At 42.8% G+C, this 27,366-nt stretch overlaps 2 protein-coding genes across 2 annotated transcripts; both read left to right on the top strand.

Moving 5' to 3' along the window:
* Positions 1-157: 157 nt before the first annotated feature.
* Positions 158-6,169, top strand: LOC108937216 (desmin). The gene is made up of 11 exons (XM_018757011.2): positions 158-373; positions 688-856; positions 2,126-2,275; positions 2,695-2,814; positions 3,106-3,201; positions 3,321-3,455; positions 3,814-3,924; positions 4,322-4,432; positions 4,562-4,686; positions 4,904-5,074; positions 6,076-6,169. The coding sequence occupies exons 1-11, from the start codon at positions 162-164 to the stop codon at positions 6,167-6,169; spliced, it is 1,494 nt and encodes a 497-aa protein (XP_018612527.2). The 5' UTR covers positions 158-161.
* Positions 6,170-14,498: 8,329 nt separating this feature from the next.
* prdm13 (PR domain containing 13) lies at positions 14,499-20,121 on the top strand. Its single transcript, XM_018757012.2, has 4 exons — positions 14,499-14,639; positions 16,174-16,305; positions 16,392-16,512; positions 18,662-20,121. Exons 1-4 carry the CDS (start codon positions 14,499-14,501, stop codon positions 20,119-20,121), a joined length of 1,854 nt encoding a protein of 617 aa, XP_018612528.2.
* Positions 20,122-27,366: the final 7,245 nt, after the last annotated feature.

Here is a 27,366-nt window from a genome sequence, read left to right as displayed (position 1 = left end):
TACATTCTGGAGGTACTGTCTCATGGGCTGGACTGCGCTGGAGTGGGCGAGTCAGGACTATAAGAGCAGTTTCAGCTGTGTGTAAGATCAGTACTGCACTTGACACCCAAGCGAACACCTCTCCACACCACCCAAAGAGAGACCAGCCCATCGGCACCACCATGAGCCGCAGCCCAGAGAGAATCTCCTCCTACCGGCGTCATTTCGAAGACACCAGCGCCACCTACCAGGTGCGGGTGTCGAGCCCCTCGCCGACCCGTCAGGACACTCGCCACCGTTCTGCCAGCTTCACCCGTGGCACCACATCTAGCCTGCGTGCTCAGGCAGTGGGGAGGAGGACCATTTCCACCGCCTTTAGGGCCCGCCCTGCAAGGTAAGCCACATCCAGAATATCACATCACACAGGTAACACATTTTGTCTGCCTGTACTGTAAAAAACAGGGTGGTCAATGAGGCTGAACCAGCAGTAATGTGATTAGATGGTTGAAAATAAGTCAGTTAAATGTTTAAAAACACATTCTCTTACAATTATTGTTCCATCACACATGTCAAGTACTATTTATATATTTGTATACATGAGTATAATCAGCAGTTTGTGCTTTTCAATTTCAACACTCATGCAGCTGGTTTTTGCCTTCATGCCAATGTCACATATAATATACCAGCACGGCTCGACTGTCATTGCAGCGTGGGCACAGGCGCCATCTGCGTGGGCATGGGTGTGGGAGCAGGCATTGGGGTCGCGCTCGACCTGGAAGCAGCGGCCGCCGAGAACCAGGAATTCCTGAGCATACGCAGCAGTGAACGCCAGGAGATGATTGTGCTCAATGACAGGCTGGCCATGTACATTGAAAAGGTGAGGCTGGTCCCTCCCTCCCTCCCTCCACACACACACACACACACACACACACACACACACATTTTCTGAACCGCTTGTCCCATATGGGGTCGCGGGGAACTGGAGCCTACTCGGCAACTCAGGGCGTAAGGCTGGAGGGGGGAGGGGACACACCCAGGACGGGATGCCAGTCCGTCGCAAGCCACCCCAAGTGGGACTCGAATCCCAGACCCACCAGAGAGCAGAACCTGGTCCAACCCGCTGTGCCACCGCACCCTCCACTGGCTGGTCCCCTATTATAGATCATATACACTACTCATCACACACACACACACACACACACACACACACACAACCATCTGAAACCGCTTGTCCCATACGGGGTCGCGGGGAGCCGGAGCCTGACCCAGCAACACAGGGCATAAGGCCGGAGGGGGAGGGGACACACCCAGGACGGGACACTAGTCCGTCGCAAGGCACCCCAAGTGGGACTTGAACCCCAGACCCACCGGAAGACAGGACCTGGTCCAACCCACTGCACTACCGCACGCCCCCTTCATATACACTACTGCATCCCAAAATAAATATATATCCACATTGTGATGGAGACATGCTTTTAGAATGGTATTGGTAGCAAATATAGCAAAAAGGGTCATCCATCCTTAAGGCAAGTAATGTATTGAATTATTCTGCAAGTGAGCCTTTGTTAAAGCAGGCATACTGATACCTTATGTGTTTTCAGGGTTAATGTGGTGGCACAGTGGGTTTGCCTGGTGCCCTCTGTAGTGGGTCTGGAGTTTGAGCCCTGCTTGTGGTGCCTGGTGACGGGCGGTGTCCTTTCCTGTTTGTGTCTCCTCCCCCTTTGGCCTTGCGCCCTGTGTTGCTGGGTAGGCTCCAGCTTGCCGCAACCCTGCTTGAGACAAGCGGTTGTTAACAATGGATGGATAGTTAGAGTTAGGGACATGGTTTGGATTAGGGTTAAGGACAGGGATGAAGCTGGGGTTTAGGTTGAAGAAACTTTTTCAGATCAAGGTTTACTTTCCAGTAAAATGCTGCATGCAGGGTTCTGTAACCTGCTGCAGAGATGCGGGTCCATCTTGACATAATGTGTGTGACTTGGTTATGGTGGAGAAGCAGCAGCACCTAGAAAGCCCCTTCTGGCAACAGAGATGGAGAAATACGTTATCCTCACTTGGCATGCACGTATATTAGCATGTTGTTCCCCGTTCCACATTGCACCTTCACTGTTGAGTATTCCTGTTTCCTAAAAAAAAAAAAAAAAAAAAGGTTCGATCACTGGAGCAGCAAAATCGCCTGCTGGAGACTGAGATCGAGGCCCTGCAGAACCGGTTTGTGAAGCCTTCGGGGCTGCGGCGACTCTACGAAGAGCAGTTGAAGGAGATGAAGAGGATTGCAGATCAGATGAGAATGCAACGGGTGCGCAGGCGTGGCAGTCACACACACGCCAACACTGTCCTCTATCCACTCCCCGGTAACACCTGCATTGACAGACATCTTGGCTCCACTAAAGAAGTTTGTGAGGGCATGACTACTTGCAGAAACCATATCGTTACACTAAGATATAAACAGAAAGACATTTGAAATGTCATGTTAGACATGACCATCATAAATTACACTCATTGGTCACATACATTCAGGTTATTTTGGGCATCTTTTTGTAACTCATCGTAGCATTACAGTGTCTCGACAAAGTCAAATAGCAAATGATCATAACACTTAGCCCTTTTGATCTTTTTTATTGATAGATTATTGAACGCTATATAACTTGATGCTATCTGTATCCTAGTGATAATTATTACTCTTCATTTTATATGTTTCTGTTTCCTGTTTTCTAGGACATGGCTATTGCTGCCAAAGAGGCTATGGCAGGCCAGCTTGAGATGCTGAAAGCAAAATATGAAGAGGCAGTGGAGCTGAGGAAGAAGGCCGAGTTGGCTATAGAAGCTTTCCGCCCAGTAATCAACTTCCAATACTACAAAAATACTTTTATATTAAATCAGCTGATGCTTTTCTCCAAAAGCAGCTTACCATAATTTATACATCTGAGTAATTTTTAATGTATCAGTTCAGGGTAAGGGTACTGCAGCAGGAGGTAGGATTCAAATCTTGGTTCTTTCACGTGCGAGGCAGCGGTTTCAACCACTCCACCACCTGCTGTGCCCTTTTAAAGCTGCCAACAGCTGTGGTAAAATCAAAATGATACGATACGCACATTTGCTAGTCTCACCTTGCATTCTGCTGTCCAGGATGTGGATGCAGCCACCTCTGCTCGCATTGCCTTGGAGAAACAGCTGGAGAACCTGGAGGTGGAACTTGAGTTTCTGAAGAGGGTGCACAAAGAGGTGAACTGAGGGTGTTCTTCAGCCACGGGAGCCTAACTGTGTCATTGTGTCGCTTTCTGCAGCATTTTCCACAGGTTTGGACGTAATATGAAACTGCGTAACGTTATTTTTACCTGTAGGAAATTGAGGAGCTCATGAAGCAAATATATGGAGTGACAGCTGTAGTGGGAGTGGCCTTCTCACTTCCAGACCTTGCCACTGCCCTTAAACAGATCCAGCACCAGTACGATGAAATTGCTGCAAAGAGTTTACAGGTGAATTCAACTACAACGGGTCCTCAACCTACAAACTTTCAAGTAACAAACATGCAAACATTTTTGAGAAATATTTGCATTTACATTTATTCAGCAGATGCTTTTCTCCAAAGTGACTTCCAATGAACTGTATGTAGTGTTATCAGCCCACACACCTTATTAGTATATTTAGTAGATTTCTTTCTATAAAGAGACCTAGCATTCCAATTCCAGTTGTGCATGAAAATGAAAAGGCCAACTATTTTGCTATGTATTTGCTATATATACTATATGTATATATACACAGAGTATCTACAATGTCTTTGTACTTGTAGTTGTTACATACTTCTACAAACTAACTTTTCTCTCTCTCTCTCAGGAAATGGACACTTGGTATAGCACAAAATTTGAAGACCTAAATCAGGCATCTACAAAACATGTGGACAGAATTCGAAGTGTGCGACAGGAAATCGCAGGAGCCAAAAAAGATGTGCGTTCATCCTGAGAATGCACAAAATTTATCCGGATGTCTTGTGTGTAATATCTCATGCTGGTTTATTATTTATGATATTTTGTTGTATTGGCTTAATTATGATGGACATAGGTCTTATATATGAACCCTGTAATGAGCTGGTGTCCCATCTGCAGAGTACGCTGCCTAGCCTAGTGCACTATGCTTCCAGGATAGGCTCTGAATCACTGCAACCCTTCACTAGACAAGGGGTTATAAATAGTAAAATAGTATGAAATTTTAAAAGTTAAAACAAAGTAGTTGAAAACCTTTCTACCACTAAAGCTAAAACTCTACTAATATATAGAGATTAAAGAAAGAATAATAAGAGAATTACCAGGAATAAATCAGTAGGATTTATTTATTCGGTCTGCAGATCCAAAACAAAGAACGTGACCTTGAGGCCCTGAAGAACAAGAAGGAGGCACTGGAAGCACAGATTCGTGAGGCACAAGAAAGGCATAAGAAGGAGCTTGAAGAGCTACAGGTGTGCTTTTTAGAATGTATCAGTAATCGCACCATTAAAATTATTTTAAGTTATAGTTGCCTTACGGCACACAATACAACTGCAAAAATAACCATTCTAAATCCTACCACTGTTCTTCCTGTTTAATAGGCAAAAATTGAAAGTTTGCAGCTAGAACTGAAATCTACGAAGGAGAAAATAGCGTTACATCTTCGGGAGTACCAGGAACTACTCAATATGAAAATGGCTCTTGAGATTGAAATCACCACCTACAGGTAGCTTCAATACAGGGACACTAAGGTGTAGCACCCTTGTATCTATATTTAATCACAATGCATAAATAGTGTTTGGAGATGATCTGACTTGGTAAAAGCCATCAGGTTTTATGAAATAAGCTGTAGTCCACAGAATTATTGGGAAATGCAACATTATTAACAGTTAAGCAATGTAATTTTTTTTTAACCCTCATACCTGATTTTTTTTTTCTGACAGGAAGCTGATAGAAGGTGAAGACTCTCGGCTGGCCAGTATATTCTCAGGCATATCCCTGATAAGCGGCAGACTGGGTGTCATGGCTGGCGGTGTCGGCCAACTAGGAGCCATCGAGACCTATGCCAAGGAGCAGGCGGTGGAGATGACCGAGAGAAAGACTGTGCTCATCAGGTAACCGTACTCTCTCTAGGGCAATAAAAAAACACAGAACAGAAAGATGAGCCAGACTGAGCAATAAGTAAAATATCATCATCTTAATGTCTAAATTCAATCTTCTCATGCCTAACAGGGTAATGGAAGACATATTCAAAAATTAAAAATGTCACATAAAATTAAAAAAAATAATCAAAATAAGGGGGGTGCGGTGGCGCAGTGGGTTGGACCACAGTCCTGCTCTCCGGTGGGTCTGGGGTTCGAGTGCCGCTTGGGGTGCCTTGCGACGGACTGGCGTCCCGTCCTGGGTGTGTCCCCTCCCCCTCCGGCCTTACGCCCTGTGTTACCAGGTAGGCTCCGGTTCCCCGCGACCCCGTATGGGACAAGTGGTTCTGAAAATGTGTGTGTGTGTGTGTGTGTAATCAAAATAAAAGTTTTCCTGCACAACAATGGTAAAACGAGCATCTTTTATAATATTTGTAAAACATTATCGAATTCTGTCTCTTATTATCCAAATTGTAAAAACTGGTAGCAGGCCCTGTGCAACAGTCATTTTTTTGGACTGTCACTGTTACCTTCAGTCCTGACTTGTAAACCACAAGAGAAACACTTTAATTACAATATTCATAGATTAAATTAATTTATATTACTATATTAATATTAAAGCTGTTTCTGTGATTTTTAGAATTAATATTTACATGTTTCATACAGGTTATTTTCTGAAAGAGCTAGATTTACCATAATCAGTGTTATGATTGGTTGAGATTGTTCATGTGACAGGAAACAGGAAGTATGTACACCAGGTACTTCCGTTGTGTCCACATTATCAGGAAAATGCAGCTTTATTTTTTTATAAAACAGGCTTATTATTCAGTAAATATTTTCATAAGCAGTTGTTGGTCCCCTTTATATGAGGGAAAGGAGTAATCAACAAACTTTACAACTCAAGACTCTGATTCATATAAGTAAATACGAGGCAGAAAATGGGTGTGTAATCATTTGCCATGTTTTTTACTCAGAACAGTTAAAACAGAGGACGACACGATGCAGAGCGACACGCAGGAACGAACCATCACCATTTCTGGTGCGGCTGATGACACAGATGAAGACTAGAGTTGGCAGACCTTGCAGCTGCTGCCTTAACCTGTTCTGGAGCTTGGCACTGATGACACTTTCAAGACAACATGGGCTTTAACCTCAATGCAAATCAGGCGAAACTAATGTGTCTAACATGACTTTTGTACTGGCATCATGTCCCCTTTTTTGCCTTTGCTTATACTGCCTTATCACACAACAAATAAAGTTTCCAGCATTTCATTACTGTGGTATTGTGGTATCTAGTATCAGTCACAATACGAAATGTTTGCAAACCTGTCCTTAGAGGGTTTCGTCACATTTATTTACTATATGAAACTGCAAGAAGAAAAAGGTACAGGGTGAAAATGAGGCATAGCATGGTAATTCCTCTATAATTATTCTATTTTTTTAATCAATAATATCCTATTAAGAGAAAACTCCCTCAGCTGTAAACCACACATATGTTGACTCAATTTAATGGGATGATAACCAGATTTAGTTCTTCAGACACACACAAGTGGTATTATTTTAGGTAAATGAGGTCTATAGACCATAAATTCCACAAAGTGCAGAATGTGTGAAACTATGAATGAAGTTGGTTAAAATGTGTAGCATAGCATTAAATGATAATCTATGTTTTTTGACTGGTGGCATGGTGGCACAGTGAGTAGTGCTGCTGTCTTGCAGCGCCTGGGTAGTATGAAAGGGCATGGGTTCAATCCCCACTCAGTCTGTGTGGAGTTTGCATGTTCTCCCCATATCTGCATGGGTTTTCTCTGGATGCTCCAGTTTCCACCCACAATCCAAAAGCATGCTGTTCAGGTTCCCCCATAGTGTGAGTGGCAGAGAGTGTGTTCCACTGATGTATGGATGAGTAAATCATTGTAAGTAGTGTATCTAGCAGTGTAAGTCACCTTAGTGAATAAGTAGTGTGGGCTGATAACACTAGAGTTTCTTGGAAGTCACTTTGGAGAAAAAACATCTACTAAACAAATTTTTCATAAAACATAGTGGGATGCACAAATTTAGATAAAAAAAAAAAAAACTATACTTTCTTGAACAAAAGGGTTAATATTTTAAATTGTACATAGGAGAGAATGTTCTGTTTTCCAAACCATATCCAAAATGAGCCCCATTTACTCTCTACACCATAAACAGGAATGGCTCTCATGCCCCCGACACCAAATTGTGTATGATTTTTACACTCTTTGTCTCTAAACTGTGTGCAAGACTAATTCTCACTACCATCTTTGGACCATACATGAAATGACTGCTACTCCATGTCCAAACCGTGCATGGCGTAAACTTGATTAGCTGAACCTTGGTGTACTGGAGTGTGAGGAGAGGGCTGGCACCTGAGGTATCGTCCATCTCGCCGACAACTGCTCCCAGCTGAGGAAGCCTCACCCTCGCAGACGTGGCATGCAGTGAAGTGACATGGAGCAGTCGCTCGGTGTCCTCATTCCATCCCCACTCACACCTCTCCATCTGCCGCTGATGAGGGCCGATCGGCTCTCCCGCCACATGCCAAACACTCTCAGCGTCCCAGCGGGCCAGTGCATCGCAGGGGACGGTCCCACAGCTCAGGGTGAGGATGTGATCGCAGCAGTTGTCCATCACCAGCACAAATCCAGCCAGAGCAAGTGCAGCTGAAACGAGAACAAGCTTGAAACTGCATCTTGCGGAAAAGCTCCAAAAATCATCACACTGATGGGTAACTGCAAGATCAAGACAGTGCCATCATTTCTGTTTACAGAGTAGGGTGCAAGTGCGTGCTGCTGGCAGAAGCACAGGGCCTTCAGGGAATCAGTGCAGAAGAGGGATCCAGGATCGAGACCCCAGGTGTGCAGGGGGGCAAGAATCCTACTGAGCAGACATGGACACCTGACCCACAGACAATCCGCTTTTAAATCATAGGCATCACAGTCACTGCACAAATGTTCAAAAAAGTCCAGCTTTTATTACTTCTGTCCTTAGCTGCCGCACAGTACAAATGTTTTAACCAGAGGTCAAGGAGCCATAGAGAGTGCCATTACAGTGCGCAACATGAAGAATGTTTTCAGAAAGACATTTAAAGCTTTCTAAGGTTATTAAAAAAAAATAAAAATTTAAGTAAAGCACATATCCAGAAACATTTACACAGCACCAGACATGTAGAGTGTATCTCCATGGTAACGGCATCACAAGATTCGGTCAACTTTGTGTCACTTTTCACTGAAAGACATGTTCAGAACTTGAGGAATGCTGTGTTTACGCTGATGTTTCAAGGCATATAAATCATGGTAGATGTTTTCTTATAACGAGAGAAGGCATTGACAGACGTGTGCATCTGTGTAAACCTTTTTTTTTATTACTAAAAAGATAATGAAACATGCATTTAACTGAGAAGTTACAACTTATAACCAATACTAATGCAACAGTTATATTCCACATGTGAATATGAAATTCATGTTAGCGCAGACACTTCATGTAGCATTTATATATTTTAGAGGGAGCAGCATTGCATTTCCACAAAATAATTCTCATGTTATCTTTTTAAGTAGTTATGTTTAATGTTTTAAGTGAAAAGCATACTCTTGGAAACAAATTCTCACATGTGGACTTGAGTGACATATTGTGAAAATGATAGATGACAAAACTATTAAATCCTTTTTACGTAGTTACGGAACAGTGAGACAAGTCATTTTGGAAAAATCATACTATTAGAAACTGAAATTTTCATATGTGGACTTGAGTGGAGCATCACAGAAATCAAGGAAATAACATGCATGTAGCATGGATTTTGTCCATCACTGGGCTGGTGGTAACGATTCATCTGTTTAAACCATAAATATAAGTGTAAACAGCCAACTTTGGTTCAGACACAGCATTTTTCTAGTTTGAGCTTTTTACTGTAAAATGTTGCCATAGTCACAATATTAATTTTTTATTTATTAATTTATTCCCTGTCCTGCAATATGATCTGACGCTCCATAGGATAAGAACAATAATCTGTAACATTTGAAATAAGTGCAGAACTATAAAGAGAAAAAGATCCAGGACGCTACAGCAGGACTGGCACAGATGGATGCGAAGCTGGATGCGAGAAGGACACAACTGAACCTGCAGTCTTTTTGGAATTTGACATGTTCACAATTATCCAGATGAAGTGGGGACTAAAAGGAGATGCTAGTTAAGCGGGATCTTCTGGCCGTCATTTCCACAAACCCACTGCGTACGAAATTGAAGCGCAATTAAAGAGCAGGCGCGGTAGAAACGCACCGGGGATCGTTAATTCTACAACTGTCAGTCGGGCCCTCTAATGAGAACGCGGTACTGGACTCTTCTGTACCGTGGTACCGTCACTGATTACTGCTCACTCGCATCATTAGTTCGCACTGAAAGCGCATCCGACGAACACAAATTTCAGGACTTAAAGCAACAGAAGCCACCGTAAGGAAACGTCACCGACGCGCCGGACACTCCTTATTATCGGTATAATTAGCAGGAGGCCGCGCGCCCTTGCGCGGAGGAAGGCGCGCGACCGGGAGCTCTCCAGGGTCCTGTCAAGGCCATCTCCGCACAGCCTTTGATCGCTCGTCGGACGCGCGCAGCCTTCGCATCTCCCTAACGAAATAAAAAGCGTTCTATCAGGGGAATTAATATTCACGAAAAGCACCATTATTCGGATATCTGTCGAACGTGACGCCGCTCACGCCGCTTTCGTGAGTCTCAAAGTGATAGGAAGGTGGAAGGTATTTTCATATGAAATTAAATAAAGTTAAAAGCAGAACACAGTTACTCCGAACATTCCTCTTAGTAGAAATGCTAAGAGCACACCACGATTAAATAAAATCCGTTAATTTCAAACGATGTAGAAATATTTAGAATATTAACTGGACTGGAACACAAATTGCTTCCTTAATAATAATAATAGGTGCGGCTTCAGATTCCCCCCCACAGAATTTTTTTTAAAACAATAATAAATATGGTTTGTGCTGCGATAACAGGAACGAATTTTGATTTTCTGAGTAGGGGAAATGACGAAAGGACGAAATTAAAATTCGACCTTTTTCTAATTCATTAGAAGAACAACTGGCTCTCCTTTTTCGTGGGAGCATGTACGTTTTCAGTTAAAAGTTACATTTTTCAAAATGTTTAGAGATTCACGTTACAGTAAAGTCACGTAATTCCGTAAATCTATGGAGAGATGTTTCTAAATTCTAAATACATGATCTTATTGAAATGACAATCAGACCTTAGCATTGCCAAATTTAATCATGGAGATCCTGCAAAAATTCTGTTGATTATTATGAACATATCAGTCAGACCAATTAAAACGGCGTACGGGGTAAAGAAGAGGACAAGAGGAAAAGACAAAGGACTGACACGAATGCTGGACGGACTGAATCTCAGATATGTGAAGGAATTTGACACGAAAAAAAATCTGAGACCAGAATTCAAGATACAGCGGAAGCCAAAACTCGTATTAAAATAGTGCGCTATTAACTATGATATTCTTTACCGATACATTATTCTATTATAATACTGCTGTGTAATCATACGTGATGATCCTGAATTATTGCAATCCCTGTAGGTAGATTTAGCATCCAGATGAAGGCAGCCACAAAAAATCAGCTGCAGACAAGTCGATAGATGCAGTGGCATGCTAGTAAAAAGAAACATGTATGAAGTAGGCAGGGAAGTGCGCACATTCAGGTGGAAAATCTCGGTTAAATGTCCCGGAGAGAAGCGGAATAATGGCACAGTCTCTCCGAGGGGGCTGGGCTTTGCGCGCTGCGAAAACTTGAGAACTTCCTCCGCTGCATGCATATGGTTGAGGTGCTTTAACACCAATTAGGGGCGGCTGACACACAGCTCCATTCATGAGGAGCTCTCCTTGAATGGCTTTGCCTAGAAATGAACTTCACGAATGGAGCCCGGCCCAAAAGCGCTCGACAGCACAGAGAATCGGGGGGGACTGGGGGCTCTTTCTGAGGCGCTCGACTGAAAAAAGGTATGAATTTATAAGGTACACCGAAAACATTTCCATTCAAATGAGCTCGCCATCCTTTATGTGCGCTTCTTCGAGCGAAACAAGCGAGTCAAAGTTAGGGAAATTGGGTTCAAAAGGCACAGCTAAGTTTGCTGAAGATCCCTTTCTGCGCGGGGTGTTTAACAATGAGATCACGCATGAGCTGCGTCCAATCCGCCGCCACTTATATCGACACTTTCTAATGTGATTCTGAATATTAGTCTGGGTTAAAATCCCAATCATGTCATCTGGTGGGACTCCCATACAAGCATAATTACTATTCAAAAGCGCCCGTAATGTCCCACCCGCGTGTCCTGTGCGCGAGCAGCTGGTCAACGCTTTGTGGGATTCACGAGAGAGGAATACGCATTACTAGCATACTCAAAATGTTTTAATCATTGAGTTTTTTTTTTTTTTTTTTTTTTACACTGCAATCAATTACTACTTTAAAACGTCTATATTTATTAACATCACATGACAGATCACGGCAGAATCATTTGGCCGCAATTATTTTAATTTGTCATCTGTGGGAATTAAATGCAATATGACTTCTGTCTTTCTAACGCTAATTATAAGATCTGGAATTTTTTTTTAGACATCAAAATATTTCGTATTGCTTCGTTAATGAAATTGAAATTTTGTCACGAATACATGCGTCTGGAATGCGGTTATTTGAAATGACTATGCGTTAACGTGGCGTTCGCACCTCGGCACGATCGGACGCTTCGTTCATATTTTAAATTTCAGAGGTGTATTAAATGAGGAAACGGGAGAGACGAACAAACAAGGAACAGGTCATTTTTGATTTTATGGCTTGAAAGTTTTTTTCCCCTGATGGCTTTTTTTTTTTTTTTTTTTTTTGGAAAAAGGCGCTGTGGTCCATTGTGGTCCATGTGGAAGGTACTGAATCCTCGGTGCTCCGCGGCTTTTGACTCTCTGAATGGGATCCCCTGGAGAGGCATTGGAAGCCGCAACTGCGCTGCTTTACAGATGGGTTGTTCCTCTGCGTTTAGGGCGCACTATGTGGCAACCTGTTAAATCAAAACCCGCATTACACTCGGATTGTAAAGCAGAGCCTCGGCCGGTGGACGCTTCGGCTCCAGGAGGTGAAATAAGTCCTCCGTCGTTCCAGCTCAGTGTCCGATTCCGCGGTGAAACTTTCTGAAGAGCGTGGAAGTCCATAAAAAGAGTGGTGGAATGTTTTGATTGAGACCACAATATTGTTCTCGAATAAAGCTGCGACCATGTAATTAATGTGTCTTTTTAAAGGGAGACAAAGCCGTCCTTCAAGCTATTTAATTTCATTTAATTTTCCATCCCATTGGCTCTGAACACTACGTTCACTTTTAAGGCCGAGCCTTTGAGTGTGCCCTGTGCTCCAGTGCGCGCATTAGTTGGGTTGCACCCCTGCTTTCGAGCTAGGAGAAATATAAAAGGAAATGTCTTCCTTCTCTCTATTGTGCAGAATTTATTTCATTTGGAGAACTCCGACTTTGAGCCACAGGATAAGAATAAGAATTGGCTGGCTGGTGTGAGCCCTTTGGAGGCCGAACCGGCTATTCTCCGGTGGATGGGAACCAGTCACAAATGGCAACATTAATAAATAACCCTCCGCACAGCCGGCCTTTACAAGCATCTATTGATAAAATTGTTCGCGTGTCGTTCACGCTCATTGACTCATTAAGCGGGGAAAAGCAGGGGGCCCAGAAGGGAGCCGTGGGGTACCTTTGCGCAGCGCTGGCTTCGCCTCCTCTGGCCCAATGGCACACCACAGTCTCCTCCGCGTCTCCAAGGCAGGGGTTAGCAGGACATGTTCATGGCTTCAATTTATCGCCCACAATTTCGTGTTTTTTCCTTCTTCTGTTGTGGCTTTCAGGCCCGTGATCAAAGGGGTCAGGCATAGTTTTAAAGCCTGCAGCACAAAGACAGAGGAGTTAATTTCTGAAGTCTTAAACCTCCATGGTTTATAGTCAACTTTCTCCTCAACAATTTCATTCAGCAAAAAGTTTAAAAATGTAATGATTTCAAACTTTCGGTTTAATGAAAATTTACTGGCGACCTCAACTGTTGTCTTCTTCACAGGAAATATGAAAATAGTAGCACTGAAATATAATAAAGTAATTCATTTAAAACAACGAAAAATATTAAACACCAGAAAAGAGGACAATTCGAAGATCATGATTTGGGGAAAAAAAATTTAAAATCATTTCCAGAATAATGCTGATATAGTTGCTTTAAAATATTTTAAATTTTAACTTTTGAAAAAATCAATTACGAAAATTAAAAAAATGTTAATGTATTTCTTGGTCAGAATTGTTTGTTTTCCGTTAAAAAAAAAAATCGTCGCAGATTTCCTAAAATGCCTTCAGTGAAAATAGAAATTGCATTAGTTAATTGTTGGGTAAAATTTGTGCAAAATTTGTAATCCGCTACATTGATTGAAATTTCTGAATTGATTTTATCTGAAAGAGGTACGTTTATTTTTCCGCCCTGCAGTCCAAACATTTGGAATCTGCATTTCTCTATAAACCCGCTTGACTGCAAGCATCTTGGGATGTGAGCTCTTGACAAGAAAAACCACAAGTGTGAAATGATAAGATGGTGGTTATTCTGAGCGCTGTTGCTATTTTTCTGGTGGTTCTCCCGTCGAGTACCTGCCCGATTTCAGCCAGGCACACGCCAGGAGTCAATAGAAGTTAACAAGTCTTCCAAACATTCCCGTCTCTTTGTGAAGCCCGGCCACACAATACAACCAAGGAGATGGAATAAAGAGCTTTGAAGTATATTAAACCTAAAAGGATGCAGCCAAGTAGATTTAAAGTAGTCGGTGATTTCCAAAAAAACCGGTTTGTATGGGAACAATAAAAAGAGGGAGAATTTATGGAGAAATTATACAGTGGATTTGTCAGTTAAAATATCGGAACTGTCTGGAGGACAAAGCCACATGCTGAGGATTAATGGATGCCCCAGACCTTTGATTCTCTCCTCTCTTTTCTCTGCCCTTGACAAATTGGATTTTGGGGATGGGAAGGTCGAGCGGCCTATTGTCTCTCGTCCGTTTGGAGCAGTTCATTATGCGCCAGGGTGAGGGAAAGTGTCCATGTGACCCGCTCCGAGGGTTCTTCACAGCTGCTAAAAGAGCCAACTCTCTCACCGGGCCGCGCGCCCCCCTGCGCATTAATGAGCCCACGGATACCTTGCCGCTCCGTTTGAAAAGCGGGATCACGCACGCCACCGCGTCACTTCGCAGGCGGAGACTGGCCCTGTCCTCATCTCGCCGTCTCACTCCCTGTCTGTCTCAGTCACTCCCCGCCTGGTCTCCCTGGTCTTCCTGCTTCTCATCCTGCTGCCATGCAAGCCACGCGGGCGCCCGTGTCCAGCGTGTTCGCGGACTGCAGCATCCCGGCGGGCCTGCGCATGGGGCCCGTTCCCGGCGCCTTCAGGTTGGGGAAGCACATGTCGGACCGTAAGGAGCTCGGCCTCAAGAAGAAGGTAAAGGAAACGAGCCGTGTCATGGGGCTTCTCTCATTTTCTTTCATTTTCAGCCGTCTCCATCAAAGTGCAAAACGGTAAAGTCGTTAAGACTAGAAAGCAAAGTCATTCATGTTAGTACTATAAATTACTCTAGCAAAGTAAATGTGTTAAAATCAAACTAAGCATTTTCGAATATTTAATTGAGCACATATAACTGTTACTTTAAATGATAACGGCGCATCGCAAAGAAATTGATCAGGCTAAACTTCTGGAATATACGCTACACTCCTCACCAAAAACTGCAATAAAAATTAAGCGCAATAATGTTTTGGGGGAAAAAAAAAAAAAAAAGAAAAAAAAAAAAACTTTTAAACAGTAGTGTACAGAACTGATGAATCAGAAATTAATTGGCACCAATACTTGGGCACCAGGTAGTGTGAAAGAAGGACGGATACTTTTAACATTAAAACGAACCTGTCATGAATCGTCCTGTGTTCAGTTATTAATTGGTTTGCGCTGTCAGACTGTAAATAATTGAGTTATATTAGTGAGACAAGTTGTCACTCAGCGCCTCTACTTAACCGCCCTAATAGGGATTTCATGGCTTCTTCCACTGAAAATCCCATATCGGGCTAGTTATTTCGATGAACTGATTCCTGTGAATTCAGACCACAATAAGATGTTCCAAAAGAACGAAAAACGAACACCGGGTTTTTTTTGGGGGGGGGAAAATATTAAATCAGTTAATACAAATTTATTTTTGATAGAGAACAATAGTTAAATGTGTTGTATTAGTTTATATAATGTAAATAAAGAATCGAAAAATAGACGTTTCTTTTTTGTAATTTTTATTTATTTATTTTTTTTTAACTCTTGTATCCCCTTGGGCTTGGTGCATTTTGTTTTCGCAGTAACTGAGGTATAAATACACGGTCCACGTCCGTGACTGATGACTCTGAAAGTGGCCCTTGGGGCAATCATCAGGTGCACTCGCCCTGTCAAATGTCACGCTTTAATTTTTAATTCAGCCCAACAATTTAGAAACGCTTTGACACTCTTCAAATTCGTTTCTCATATCAACTCAATTATAGGTCGTTTTCTTTGGGAAATTATGGGCGCTACTTAATGGAGCAAATAAAAGGCGCATTAACGGCCGCGTCGCCCAGGACATCTTAAAGTTCCGTTCTTTAATTAGCACTTTAATTAAATGACGAGGAATAAATAATGAGGACGGTAAATTATTTTTAATAATCCGATGAGTATTTAATACTGCTTTTTAAAAAAATAATGAAACAAAGTGAAACCAAATGTTTAGTGACCTTAATTTTTGTACGCAGTGTTTTATCATTCATTCATTAGTTTGACTTTGAGACCGATTTTTTTCACATGTAACATTTTATTACATATTTACATTTATTCGTTTAGCAGACGCTTTTCTCTTAAGCGACGTACATCTCAGCGAAAAGCACACGTAATATATAAATTTTAAATTCTAAGTTGCAGAGAAACAGAGAGAGTTCTAACCAACATTTGGTGTGTTTTAAATGTATAGATTCGTTTACTGAGAGGCGAGTTCGTGGACGAATCGGGATGCTCAGTGCCGGACTGGATCGGCTTAATCCGTGCTGCCCGAAACGGCCAGGAGCAGAACCTGGAGGCCGTGTCGGACTCACCTGGGGGACAGGTAAACCCTCACCCTGTGGACACACACGATGTCTGCGGTTGGAAGTGCTGCACGTGATTAAGAGTGAAATGACTGTTTTGTTGCAGATCTTCTATCGGGTTCTAAGAGACGTACAGCAAGGAGAGGAGCTGAGTGTGTGGTACTCCAGCACCCTAGCCCAGTGGTTCGACATGCCCACCACGGCCACTCCGACCCACGACGAGAAAGGTACACACGGCTTCTCTTTGAACTCATCCTTGTCTAACATTCCGGGATTTTCAAGATTTATCTTTCCTACATCTGCGATGAAAGCGGTAGAGTGACGCTCCAACCAGACGCGAATGCGTTTGTCTCTTTTCTATCACGGGATAATATTAAATAATGTCGCACATGTACCGGCTGAAATTATTTATTAAACACGCCTTCGAAAACAGGCTCCGTGCCAAAACCACCAAAAATAAATTTTTACCATTTATTATTTTTTAAAATGATCGGTTCTAACCTAACAGGTGTTCAGCTGTTATGTGAAGTGACGAAATTGCGTAATATTCCCAGCCAGAAAGTCCAGAAAATTATGTTATGTTATAAATGTTAAGATATTAAATCATTTTTTTTTTCCCGGATTGTATGCAGAGGACACTATGCCCGGGGTATTTTTCAGCCTCGACCAACTCAAGGTGCTACTTTATTTTTTTTAAGTCGATTTCAAATATTTTAAGCGTGATTTAATTTTTAAAATATTGATTCACAACACTTAACGGAATTGCCTAACGTTGCTAGTGAATCTAGAATTTTCCACGAATATCATTTAATATTTGTATCAGGCTTTAATAAAGTAATTTTATAGTCGGATGAAAAATATTACATTGTAAAATTGCGTTTTACTTAAACGTGTGTTATAATGCGAACTGCAGGATAATAAATTGATATTGTGCGGATGCTTTGAAAAGAAAAAAAAATTAAATGCTACAACTGAAACAGTGCTTAAAAATAAAGATTTCATAATTTCGTTAATTCTTAAGTGACTCCATGGCAAGAACAGTACAAATAAGTAAAAGACCTTTAGAAAGAGCTGCAGCAGTAAGTTACCCCGTTTTTTGCCATCTACAAGACACTCGACTAATTGTATAAGGTGCGCAGAATGATAAAATACTTCCAGGTGGGGAAAAAAACGTTATATGCGTATCAACAGCAAGCCCAAAATCCTGTAATAATCGTTCAACTTTTCACAGGATTACAGACAAAACAAATAGGATTAACGGAGCTCCTCTGACAGCTCCTTGGCCTTAATACATTTTTCGAGTACTTTTAGGTTTTACAATTATTCGAAACAAAACATTTTCCCTCCATAATGTTTTAACCATTTCACCGATTAAACAGATCTTCCTTAATAGCAAAAATAATGGTTTACAACCACTGGCCGGGTAAATGAAAAACTTTTGCTTAAGACTAAAAATATTTAGCTTTGATTAAAGAGGAAAGCCTTAATACTGTAAAACGCAAGGAAACAATATATGTTTGTAGCTTTGTCTTTAACATTAGAGTCTTCCAAAAATAATTCAAGGGTAAAGGGGGGTTAAAATGTCACGTCCTTAATATTCATTCATTCAAAACGAATGAAAGTGAGAAAGGTGCTATACGGTGAATTAGCAGGCTACATAAAGAATTGTTCTGTAATGAATACTAACTTTTATGCGGATGTATATTGGGCTGATTGGCTACAAGGCAGCGTGCGCGGCGCGCTCCCTCCGGCCGGCGCACTGCGCGCTCCCCGACATACGCGTCCTATTCTAGAGGCCAACAGATGGGCGGTCGCATTGTCTCTCCGCTCGTCCGATTTCAAGCAACAGCTGCTATCAGTTCCACGGGAAAACGCGCAGAGCGTCTCCATTGAGCGCGCTGCGCGCTCCTGACCAGATTGGCCCGGCATTTGCTCTTTTAGGGCAATCATAAACAACGACCATAAAGGGATTATAAAATCACTGCGCGTAAATGGGTTTCGACTGAGGATCGGTCGTGGGGGGGTGTTGGTCGGGGTAGCAGGTAGTGTCCCTGTTAGAAATATTCCCTAGTAATTTGAAGGTCCTGGGTCTGAATCCCACCCCTTCAGTAGTACCCTTGATGAAAGTACTTACCGAGTTATTATAGTAAGACAATCCTCTATAAATGAGTAAATCACTGCAAACACCTTTACACTGAGTCGCACTGGGCAATGGTGTCAGCCAAATAAAATAACTTAAAACGGCGGAGAAGGATAAAAACACCAGTAACAACTGGTTTTTAGTCTCGCAGGTACCGACTGCAATATCATAAAATTGGGGGGGCGGGGTGTCTGTATGCAAAACCGCTCATTTTCTCTGCTTGCATGTATTTACAGGTGAGGAACGTTATATATGCTGGTACTGCTGGAGGATATTCAAGTACCCGAACACCCTGAAGGCGCACGTGCACTTCCACTGCGCTGCGAGCACCGGGCGCGGCTTCCTGACCAACGAGCCGGGCAGGATCGCCGAGAACTTCTCCAGGTCTCCCAAGTCTGGCGACCTTGCCAACACGCCAGCGTCTCCACGGAGCGGCCACGGCGCGTCCAGCTCGGAGGCCCTCAAACGGACCGTGTCTTCCTCCCCGTTTCTCGGCAAGGCCGGGACACCGAAGAAGTCCAGCATGGAGGAGCAGGACCGGGCGCTCGACATGAGCGTGACGTCCACGAGGAACCATCTTTTTGGACTGCGCGGGGCGTCCTCCGCCCTCACCGTGGGCTTCCACCCCGGAGTGCGCTCTGCGTTCAAACCGGCCGGGCTGTCAAAGGTGAGCGCGGGGGAGGCGTCGCGAGACGAGCCCAGCGTGAAGCCGAGCGTGGCCTTCGGAAAATTCCTAGGGGGCATCAAGCCCCCGCGCTCCGTTAGCGAGCCCCTGACGGGTGGCACATCTTCCAAGTGCGTGCACCCCATAGACCCCACCTCACCCGTGGTGCCCTGCACCAACGCCATCCGGGGCTTTCCGTTGCTGCCCCCTTTCGAGGAGCCCTCCGCGTTCAAGCACCTGGAGAGCCGCGCGCACCCGGCGCTGTCGCCTTCGCGCTACCCGCACATCCCGTCCGGGTTCCACGTGGAGCGCTTCTCGCTGCCGCAGTTCGAGGGCGCCAAGCCGTATGGCGCAGACTGCAACATCCCGCTGGTGCCGCTCACGGTCTACAACGGAGAGCTGCTGTACAGCCCGCCCTACTACCCGCTCAAGTTCCACTTCGGCGGCCTGCTCAAGTACCCCGAGTCCGTGTCCTACTTCGGCAGCCCGGGCCTCAACCCCGACCTGGGCTCCATCACCAACATCGACCGCGAGATCGCCATGCACGCGCAGCAGCTGTCCGAGATCTCCGCGGAGAAGAGCCGCGCGCGACTCGAGCCCATCCCCGCTTCGGCCACGGGTTCCGGCAAGCCCAAGAAGGGCCACCTGTGCCTCTACTGCGGCAAGCTGTACTCGCGCAAGTACGGCCTCAAGATCCACATGCGGACTCACACGGGCTATAAGCCGCTCAAGTGCAAGGTGTGCTTCCGGCCCTTCGGGGACCCCAGCAACCTGAACAAGCACATCCGGCTGCACGCGGAGGGCAACACGCCGTACAGGTGCGAGTTCTGCGGCAAGGTGCTCGTGCGCCGCAGGGACTTGGAGAGACACGTCAAGTCGAGACATCCGGGACAGACGGGCCGGAAAACGAGCGACAAGGCGGGGGACATCTTCCACGAGCAGGAGCAGAAGAGTGACAATGACAGCGACGTGGACGTGTGTTTCACCGACGACCAGAGCGACGCGGAGCCCAGTAAACGCGGCACGCCGTAGGGGGGCTGAACGCGCGTGCGCGCGCGCGCAAAGAACGTTTACTACTTAACCTCATCATTTATACACGCAGAGGTCGCAATTTATTTATAAGGCAAAGATACTATAAATAATTAATTATTATTAAATAACGTCGGTTCAGACGGAAGTTTTGACACCCGGGAAACTAACATTTCCACAGTTTTTTTTTTTTTTTTTTTCCCCCTCCCCAGTATTCCGGTTTTATATTAATTGTGTTTGGTTTCCCTTCCAAGAAGCTGTAATTTAAAATGTCATCCTCTCTGTTGGACGCTGATAAGTTAATTTATGGCACAATAAACTGGACTTTGTCAATGGACAGTATGTTTAATTTTTTTCTTTTCTATTCATTTTCATCCTTGTCCAATGTTTCGTGTTTTACCGTAATTAAGAACTCTGATATAACGCATTTATTTGCCGCCACACCGGCAATATTTAACAGCTGCACTTTAACCCACCAGACTGGATATTAAAATCTACACGTATTTTTCCATGAACTAAATGCTTTTAAATTACACAGCTCATGTATACTTGATCATGGAATAGTTATTACGAATCACCCCATTTACATTATGACTGTCAATATCCTGGATGTGAAGATAATCTAAAAATCGTTTTTATTGACATAGCAATCGCAGAATGTGCACCACCGCTCAGACGATTTCGAAATTTTCATATCGTTAGCTTGAAAAGCATGATAAATAAAACCCGCGTAATGTATAAATGTATTATACAATCATTCACTGTTTAGAGCTAAAATCATGTGCGTTTGTTAATGAATATTGTACAGCTATTCCTCCTTCATTATTCTGTTGTTCCTTCTTAAATAAATATAATTTTAAAACCTTCAAAGATGTGATCCATGAATTCTAGGACGTATCATGAACACTTTCCGAGAAATTTAAGTGATAACTATCGACTATTAAGACTATCCTGTAAAATGCGCTACCAACACCAAAGTATATTTTAAATGTACATAAATGTCCCTACTGTTGCTGAATGATTTAAGAAGAAAAACCAAACAAAGCAACTAAGACTGAAGATGCGTGTTTATTTATGTGATTGCATTTTAAGACCAGATTTCTTTATGCCTTAATTAATAGTACAATACAGTTTGCTCTTATTTGTGTGGCTTTCCTTACTCCGTCATTTGCTCTTTCGACGCTGCGCTGGGAACTTTATCTCGTCCAGACTAAATGGTTCACTTGTGAACTCTACAGTAAATCCGCAATAAATCGTGTGCGAAAGGAGCAGAGCGCCGTTACAAGTGCAGGTGCGGTGAGCGCGAGACAAACGGCGCGCGCTCTTTCAGCAGCTGATAAACATCTGGAAAGGGCAGCATCTGACCTGGGCCAAGCGCGGCAGCATTAAATTTATTTGTGCTTTAAAAATGGCACGGGATAATATTACTACTACTACTACTACTACTATTATTATTAGGCTCTGATTCTTTTCATATAAACGACAGAAAGACATCGAAAAACTGTTTATGCTGCAATATCAACTGGGACTGACTTGATTCCCTCACACTGAAATGGCTAAAAAAAAAAAAAAAAAAACCAACAGCATTTGGAAAAGCACAACAGTTGAAACCTATTGCATCTAGTTGGTTTAAGACCCACTTCTCAGGACTACAATACAAACTTATTTATGGTTCCTTATGAAATACAAAAGGTCCCCCATGGCAGCCACTGCAAGAACCAAATTAAGCACTTCACTTAAAATATATTCTTGTACAATGAGCTACAGTATCTGCCACATCTCTTTGTTAGCAATGAATAAAATATGGTATTTAACAGTATAATCTGAGCTTTTGAAGTGGTGGACTGATGAAACTCAGGTCACACACTCCCCACCACACTTCAGCACACACACCGGGTCACACAGTCGAGAACACACTCCGGTGCCTCTTCCTGCCACCAATCACCCCTCTAACAGCAACCTGTCAGGGTCAGGTTGAGTCCTGCTCTCCCTTGAAAACAGACCACAAATTTATGGTAGCCTACCAGGGTATTGTGTGCAGTCTTTCAGCGAGACAAAAGAGCAAGGGGTACAGGCGACGAGACCAGACAACTTAAAAAAAAAAAAAGTGTAAGAAAAATGTTAAGAACTGCATATCAGGTTTGCTGCAGCATGCCAAGCACCTCCTCCGATTTTAATAGCGTTTAAAAATAAATTTCAGTTACTTCCACAAAGCTGCCTGTGCATTTATGTGATTTTGTTTTAACTGGGAGCTATTCTTAAATTGCACAACAGAAATTATTAACAGCAAGAATTAGTTTGTGCAATGTGCTTTTATTTCTATAATATAGTTAATTCAGTTATTTCAGCATGCCTTTTCAGGCCCGGCGAACATGTCTGACCACACCAATACACAAGGCTGCCAGTCATTCCCTCCCACAGAACAACCGGTCAAACGTCATCCATCACTGAATCTGCAACCAGTAGCTCCGTCATAATTCACCTCCTATTTCAGATGGTATACAAAAGGCAGACAAATTCATTCTGAACATGGCCTTCAGTGCATTTCCCATTCGCTGCAAGATCCTGCTACAATACAAGCAAACAAGAAAACTAGCTAAACTGAGCTCTTCCATCACATTCATGTGGCAGCATACATTTACACACATCTTCTGTATGCACTTGCTACACAGGAACAAAAACATATGTTCTCTCCCACATGCATGTTCATACACAGGGAATAAAACATTATTTAGAATACAGGGCATTTAAAAGTCTGTGACTTAATAGGAAAGTGTCTGTGCGTGCACTCACACACACGCACACGCGCACACACACACCTTTCTGTTCAGCACTGGCCCCTCTCCCTCCTTAAGAAACTCAGTCTTAACATAATGCATCTCCTTACACATGCTTGAGAAATCATTTTTATGAGCTATTAATTTGGTAATACAGAAACCAATTAAACAGAATGGAACATATTGTTTGGTGATAAACTTATGACTGGATTTTAAGCTTCATGCACTTTGGTGTTATTGTAACTCATTTTGGGGGAAAAAAAACACATCTGTAAAATGATTAAATGCGAGTATATTTACCTATGTATGTGACCATGGCAAAGTGTGAGTGTTTGTTGGATTCCCTGTGTATGAATATGAGATAGTGCATGTATAAATATCTTAACACTGGCCCTTTGGCACACTCTGCTCCAGGTGCTTCCTCCACATCCAAAGGTTGCAGCTTGCCTTATAGTTACCCTACATTCCTCAAGTAAAATCACCCAGCTTTATAAATGGGTAAATAATTGGCTTAAGTATCTTGACATTGCAAGTCGCTTTGGAGAAAACTATAAAAAAAGGAAGAAATGCTAATAAATGTGAACATATGAGAGTGTATGAGAGTACAAGTGAGGAGAAAAGTGTGTGTTCAGTATATGGGTACCATACACTGATGTACATCCACAACTCTGTGTGTGTGTGTGTGTGTGTGTGTGTGTGTGTGTGTGTGTGTTTTGAGGCCACTGCACCCACTTCCACCAGCCCTGTGATCAATGAGAGCCATTCATTGCAGGGAAAACCAGAGTGGTTACACGTAGCCCGGAACTCAGTGAAATTTCATCCACCCGTTAATTACTCGCTAAAACCTGCTGCCATCATGGCTTTTAACAGGGGAAAAGGAAAAAAAAGAAAAATGAAGCAAGTCCCAGTTTGCTCTAGGTTTGCACTGCGTTGAACTATGTGGCTTGTTCAAGACAAGAAGCACAGCGTTAGGATGACTATAGTTCAACAGAAAGAAAACTTAAGCTCATAAAATTGCTATGAAGGATTTGAGAAGCAAAATATTAATCCAATTTGGATCCAAACTCAGCCTCTTCAAACTCTTCACTGCTGTAGTACAGTACATATGGACAAATGGGACATAAGCACTTATTCTCATATGTTTAACAAAGGAATCAGCTAGTATATATAAATAGATCAATAAGTTCCTTAACAATGCAAGTCACTTTGGAGAAACAAATAAATGTAAATGACATAACAAAAATGGCACAACAAGCAAATTACCACACAACACAAAAATCACAGTAAATTATCTGAGGAATTAATACAATTTCAATCTTGAAGATTACTTGTGAGTTACAATAAAGCAACATATGCCTACAAGACTACATGTGGTATTACTTTAAGAAAACATGTCCCTGCACCAGTACCTGTGGAGTTAATAGTATAATTCCAGTCACATCAGCAGGGGGATACAGTTTAATTAAATTTGACTAATTATATCAACAAAAGAGAGCAAAACATTTAATTAAATCAGATCCTTATTCACTGGGTGGCCTTGAGTTCATCTACGAACCAAACAAAAACAAACCTATGTCTGCCTTGTCTTACACCTTCCACAAAAAATTTGTTGGTATTTGTGTCTTGAAAAGATGAAATGTGCCTTTTTGTGTTGGTTTGCTCGTGGTATGTTTGGTAATCATAACTCTGATCTAAGCAGGATTTGTCTTCTGAATTCAGCTGAATGCTACCTGAACCGCACAGATAAGGGACACGGAATTTGAATTACAACCGAAAAGATCCACGCTTGTACGAGAACAAGTCCTGTTGTTGCGTCCTTGAGAAAAAGGATTTCAATGTCACATTCTCACAAATGACTCCAGTTGCACAAATGTTCAGTTAAAACAGTACAGAAGCCATTTGGATAGAAGCATGGATAATACAAAATATTGTAGCCACTGGGGAAAAACAACCTGCAGGAGGAATCCACAGGAAATTTGTGATTTTTTTTTTTTTTTTTGTATTGCTATTAAATACTAGCTTTGGTGAGACTGATATAACCTATATGTTTAATATTAATTCTGTGATTGATCATCCCCTGGTTAACTTCTCTCAGAATAAACTAATAGTATATTCCTCTTGCTGCCCCACACACAAAAAAAAAAAAAAAAAAATTATTATTGCGTTACTTGGAAGAGCTGGTGCCTCACAGCTCCTGGGGTGTGTATTTGGATGTGGGTTCAAATCCAGTGGCAATAATCACACTTCTGTGACCAGGAGGCTTCTGTTTCAAGCCCTCTTTCACCTGCATGGCTTTGGTAAAAGAATCACCTCTATGAACTGCATGTCTGTTTAAGGTTCAAGTGTTGCATGAACAAGGAAACCGTACCTGGTCATGTTGTTTCAGAATATGAAAAGTGAACTTTTCTGGTTTTGGGGAAATGATCATTTACATTTATGAACTTAGCATCACCTACCTATGTATATAAAACATGGAAAGTTTTGAAAATCTGTCCATCTATACATCTTCCACCCACTTTGCCATTTTGCTGTTCAGTTTGAACTTTCAACTGTGTCACGGCGACCACAACTCATTACTGATCTCCTGCTTTACATTGTTTCAGAAGGACCACCGGTTTTTGTTGAGAAATGATGCCATGAACACTATGCCACTCATCTTGGGTTTAGCTCCAATGTAGTGGAAAGAGCTCCATCAGTCCCTCAGTGCTGCTGAATCCATTTCAAAAGTCAAGAAAGCTCTCAAAACATCTTTGAGACTCAATTCTGTCCTGATCTCCCATATCAACTTACATCACAGCATTCACCCTGAGCGCCTCTATTTCCTATCAATTTTACTGTTTACATGTACATTTATTCATTTAGCAGACACTTTTTTCCCCCCAAAGTGATGTACATCTTACAGAAAAATACAATGACTGAACTACTCTATACACAGATACTATATTACATGGAAGATGGGTGGAAGATGGATGGCTGGATGGATGGAAGGAAGATAGATGGATGTCACTTGGTACTTTACCCATTCTCATGTTCTGAGTTCTCTGGCCATCTACTGTTATTGTTTATTAACGTTACTCATTGTCATCATCACCGTTATTGTTTTGTGCAGTATTTCTATTGTTTTTGTTCACAGTCTGTGGAGAAGCATTCCAAAAGAATTTCATGATACTTATACACAGTACTTGTACTTATGACAAACTTGAACATAATGTGTACAGCTTCTATAATACAATTTGCACAAGCAAAAATTATGGTATTAAAACTTACTACTACAGACACATCTGTAATTATAACTTGCTGTACGATGCTTTGGAGAAGTGTCTGCTAAAGAATTGATGTAACCGTAAGCATAAATGCATAGCATACTGACAACTGGTACCCTGACCACTGCTGGCCGATGCACTATGTCACACTGACCTCTGCGCCTCGGCTGCCATGACAATGCAGCCGCGCTATTGGAGCAACAGGTAGAAGCGTGGGACACACCAGCTGAGGCCCACTGGTGCCCTCTCCTCCCTCGCACACAGAAACACACAAGCACATGCTAATCGCAGCGCACGCTCCCTCTGGGCCTACAATGGCAGCACATTCACTTGCAAATGAGGTCGTCCCTGTTTGATGTGAGGCCTGGATCTCTGTTGTATGGGGCCATTGTGCGACCCTGAGCGCAGAGGCCCGGGATGGAACGGAAAACAGCCCCCCTTGCAGTGCAGCAAACACACCTCCTGTAAAGAGCCACCCTGTTCCCACCACGGGAAAGGGTTAGGTGGGAGTTCCTGGTGATTCGCGGGACTGTCTACACTCTACCTGCAGTTGACCTCATATCAGATCATATTAGCGGTGCACTTAAATAACTTTTAGTCAGTGCTACTCGGTCATCACTGAGGAAGATCAATAATGACGACGTTGACTTTGTGATGCATTTCCATGAATTTAGACTGTTTAAAAAAAAAAAAGATTGCTGGCGACAGCTTGTATATTTATCTAAAACACACGCACACTTCAGCGGTGGAAAGTGCTCAGTCTGTTCCGCTATTATTGGGTAACATCTGAGCATCATCTGAGCTTGTGTGCAGCATAAATATTACATCTATTCGTTTAGCTGACGCTTTTCTCCAAACGCACATTTTCAGCGTTACAATGCGGAGATCTCAGCTAACTCTCCTCTCCTCTCCCGTGCCACTGTCCCTTGAGTCCCACATGTACTTAAATGCCCAGTTGGACTGCCCACCTAAGCTTTCAATTGTAAGTATTGATTAGTGGTTATATGCAGTCCAGTGGGCCCAGTCCAGCTCATTAACATGCCCTGCTTGAGCTTGTTAAGAGCTTGCTGGAGCTTTGGGGCTTAAAGTTAATATACTTTAGCGATCAATACCACCCAAGCTAGTGCATGCAGACAGACATAAAAATACCCTGCTTACAATGCTAAGTATCCCAACTGAACATAAACTATACGTGGTCAGATAATCGA

The sequence above is a fragment of the Scleropages formosus genome, chromosome 8, assembly GCF_900964775.1.
Source record: "Scleropages formosus chromosome 8, fSclFor1.1, whole genome shotgun sequence".
Lineage (NCBI taxonomy): Eukaryota > Metazoa > Chordata > Actinopteri > Osteoglossiformes > Osteoglossidae > Scleropages > Scleropages formosus.
The sequence above is the reverse complement of the archived record's forward strand: the minus strand, read 5'-3'. Positions and strand labels throughout refer to the sequence as shown.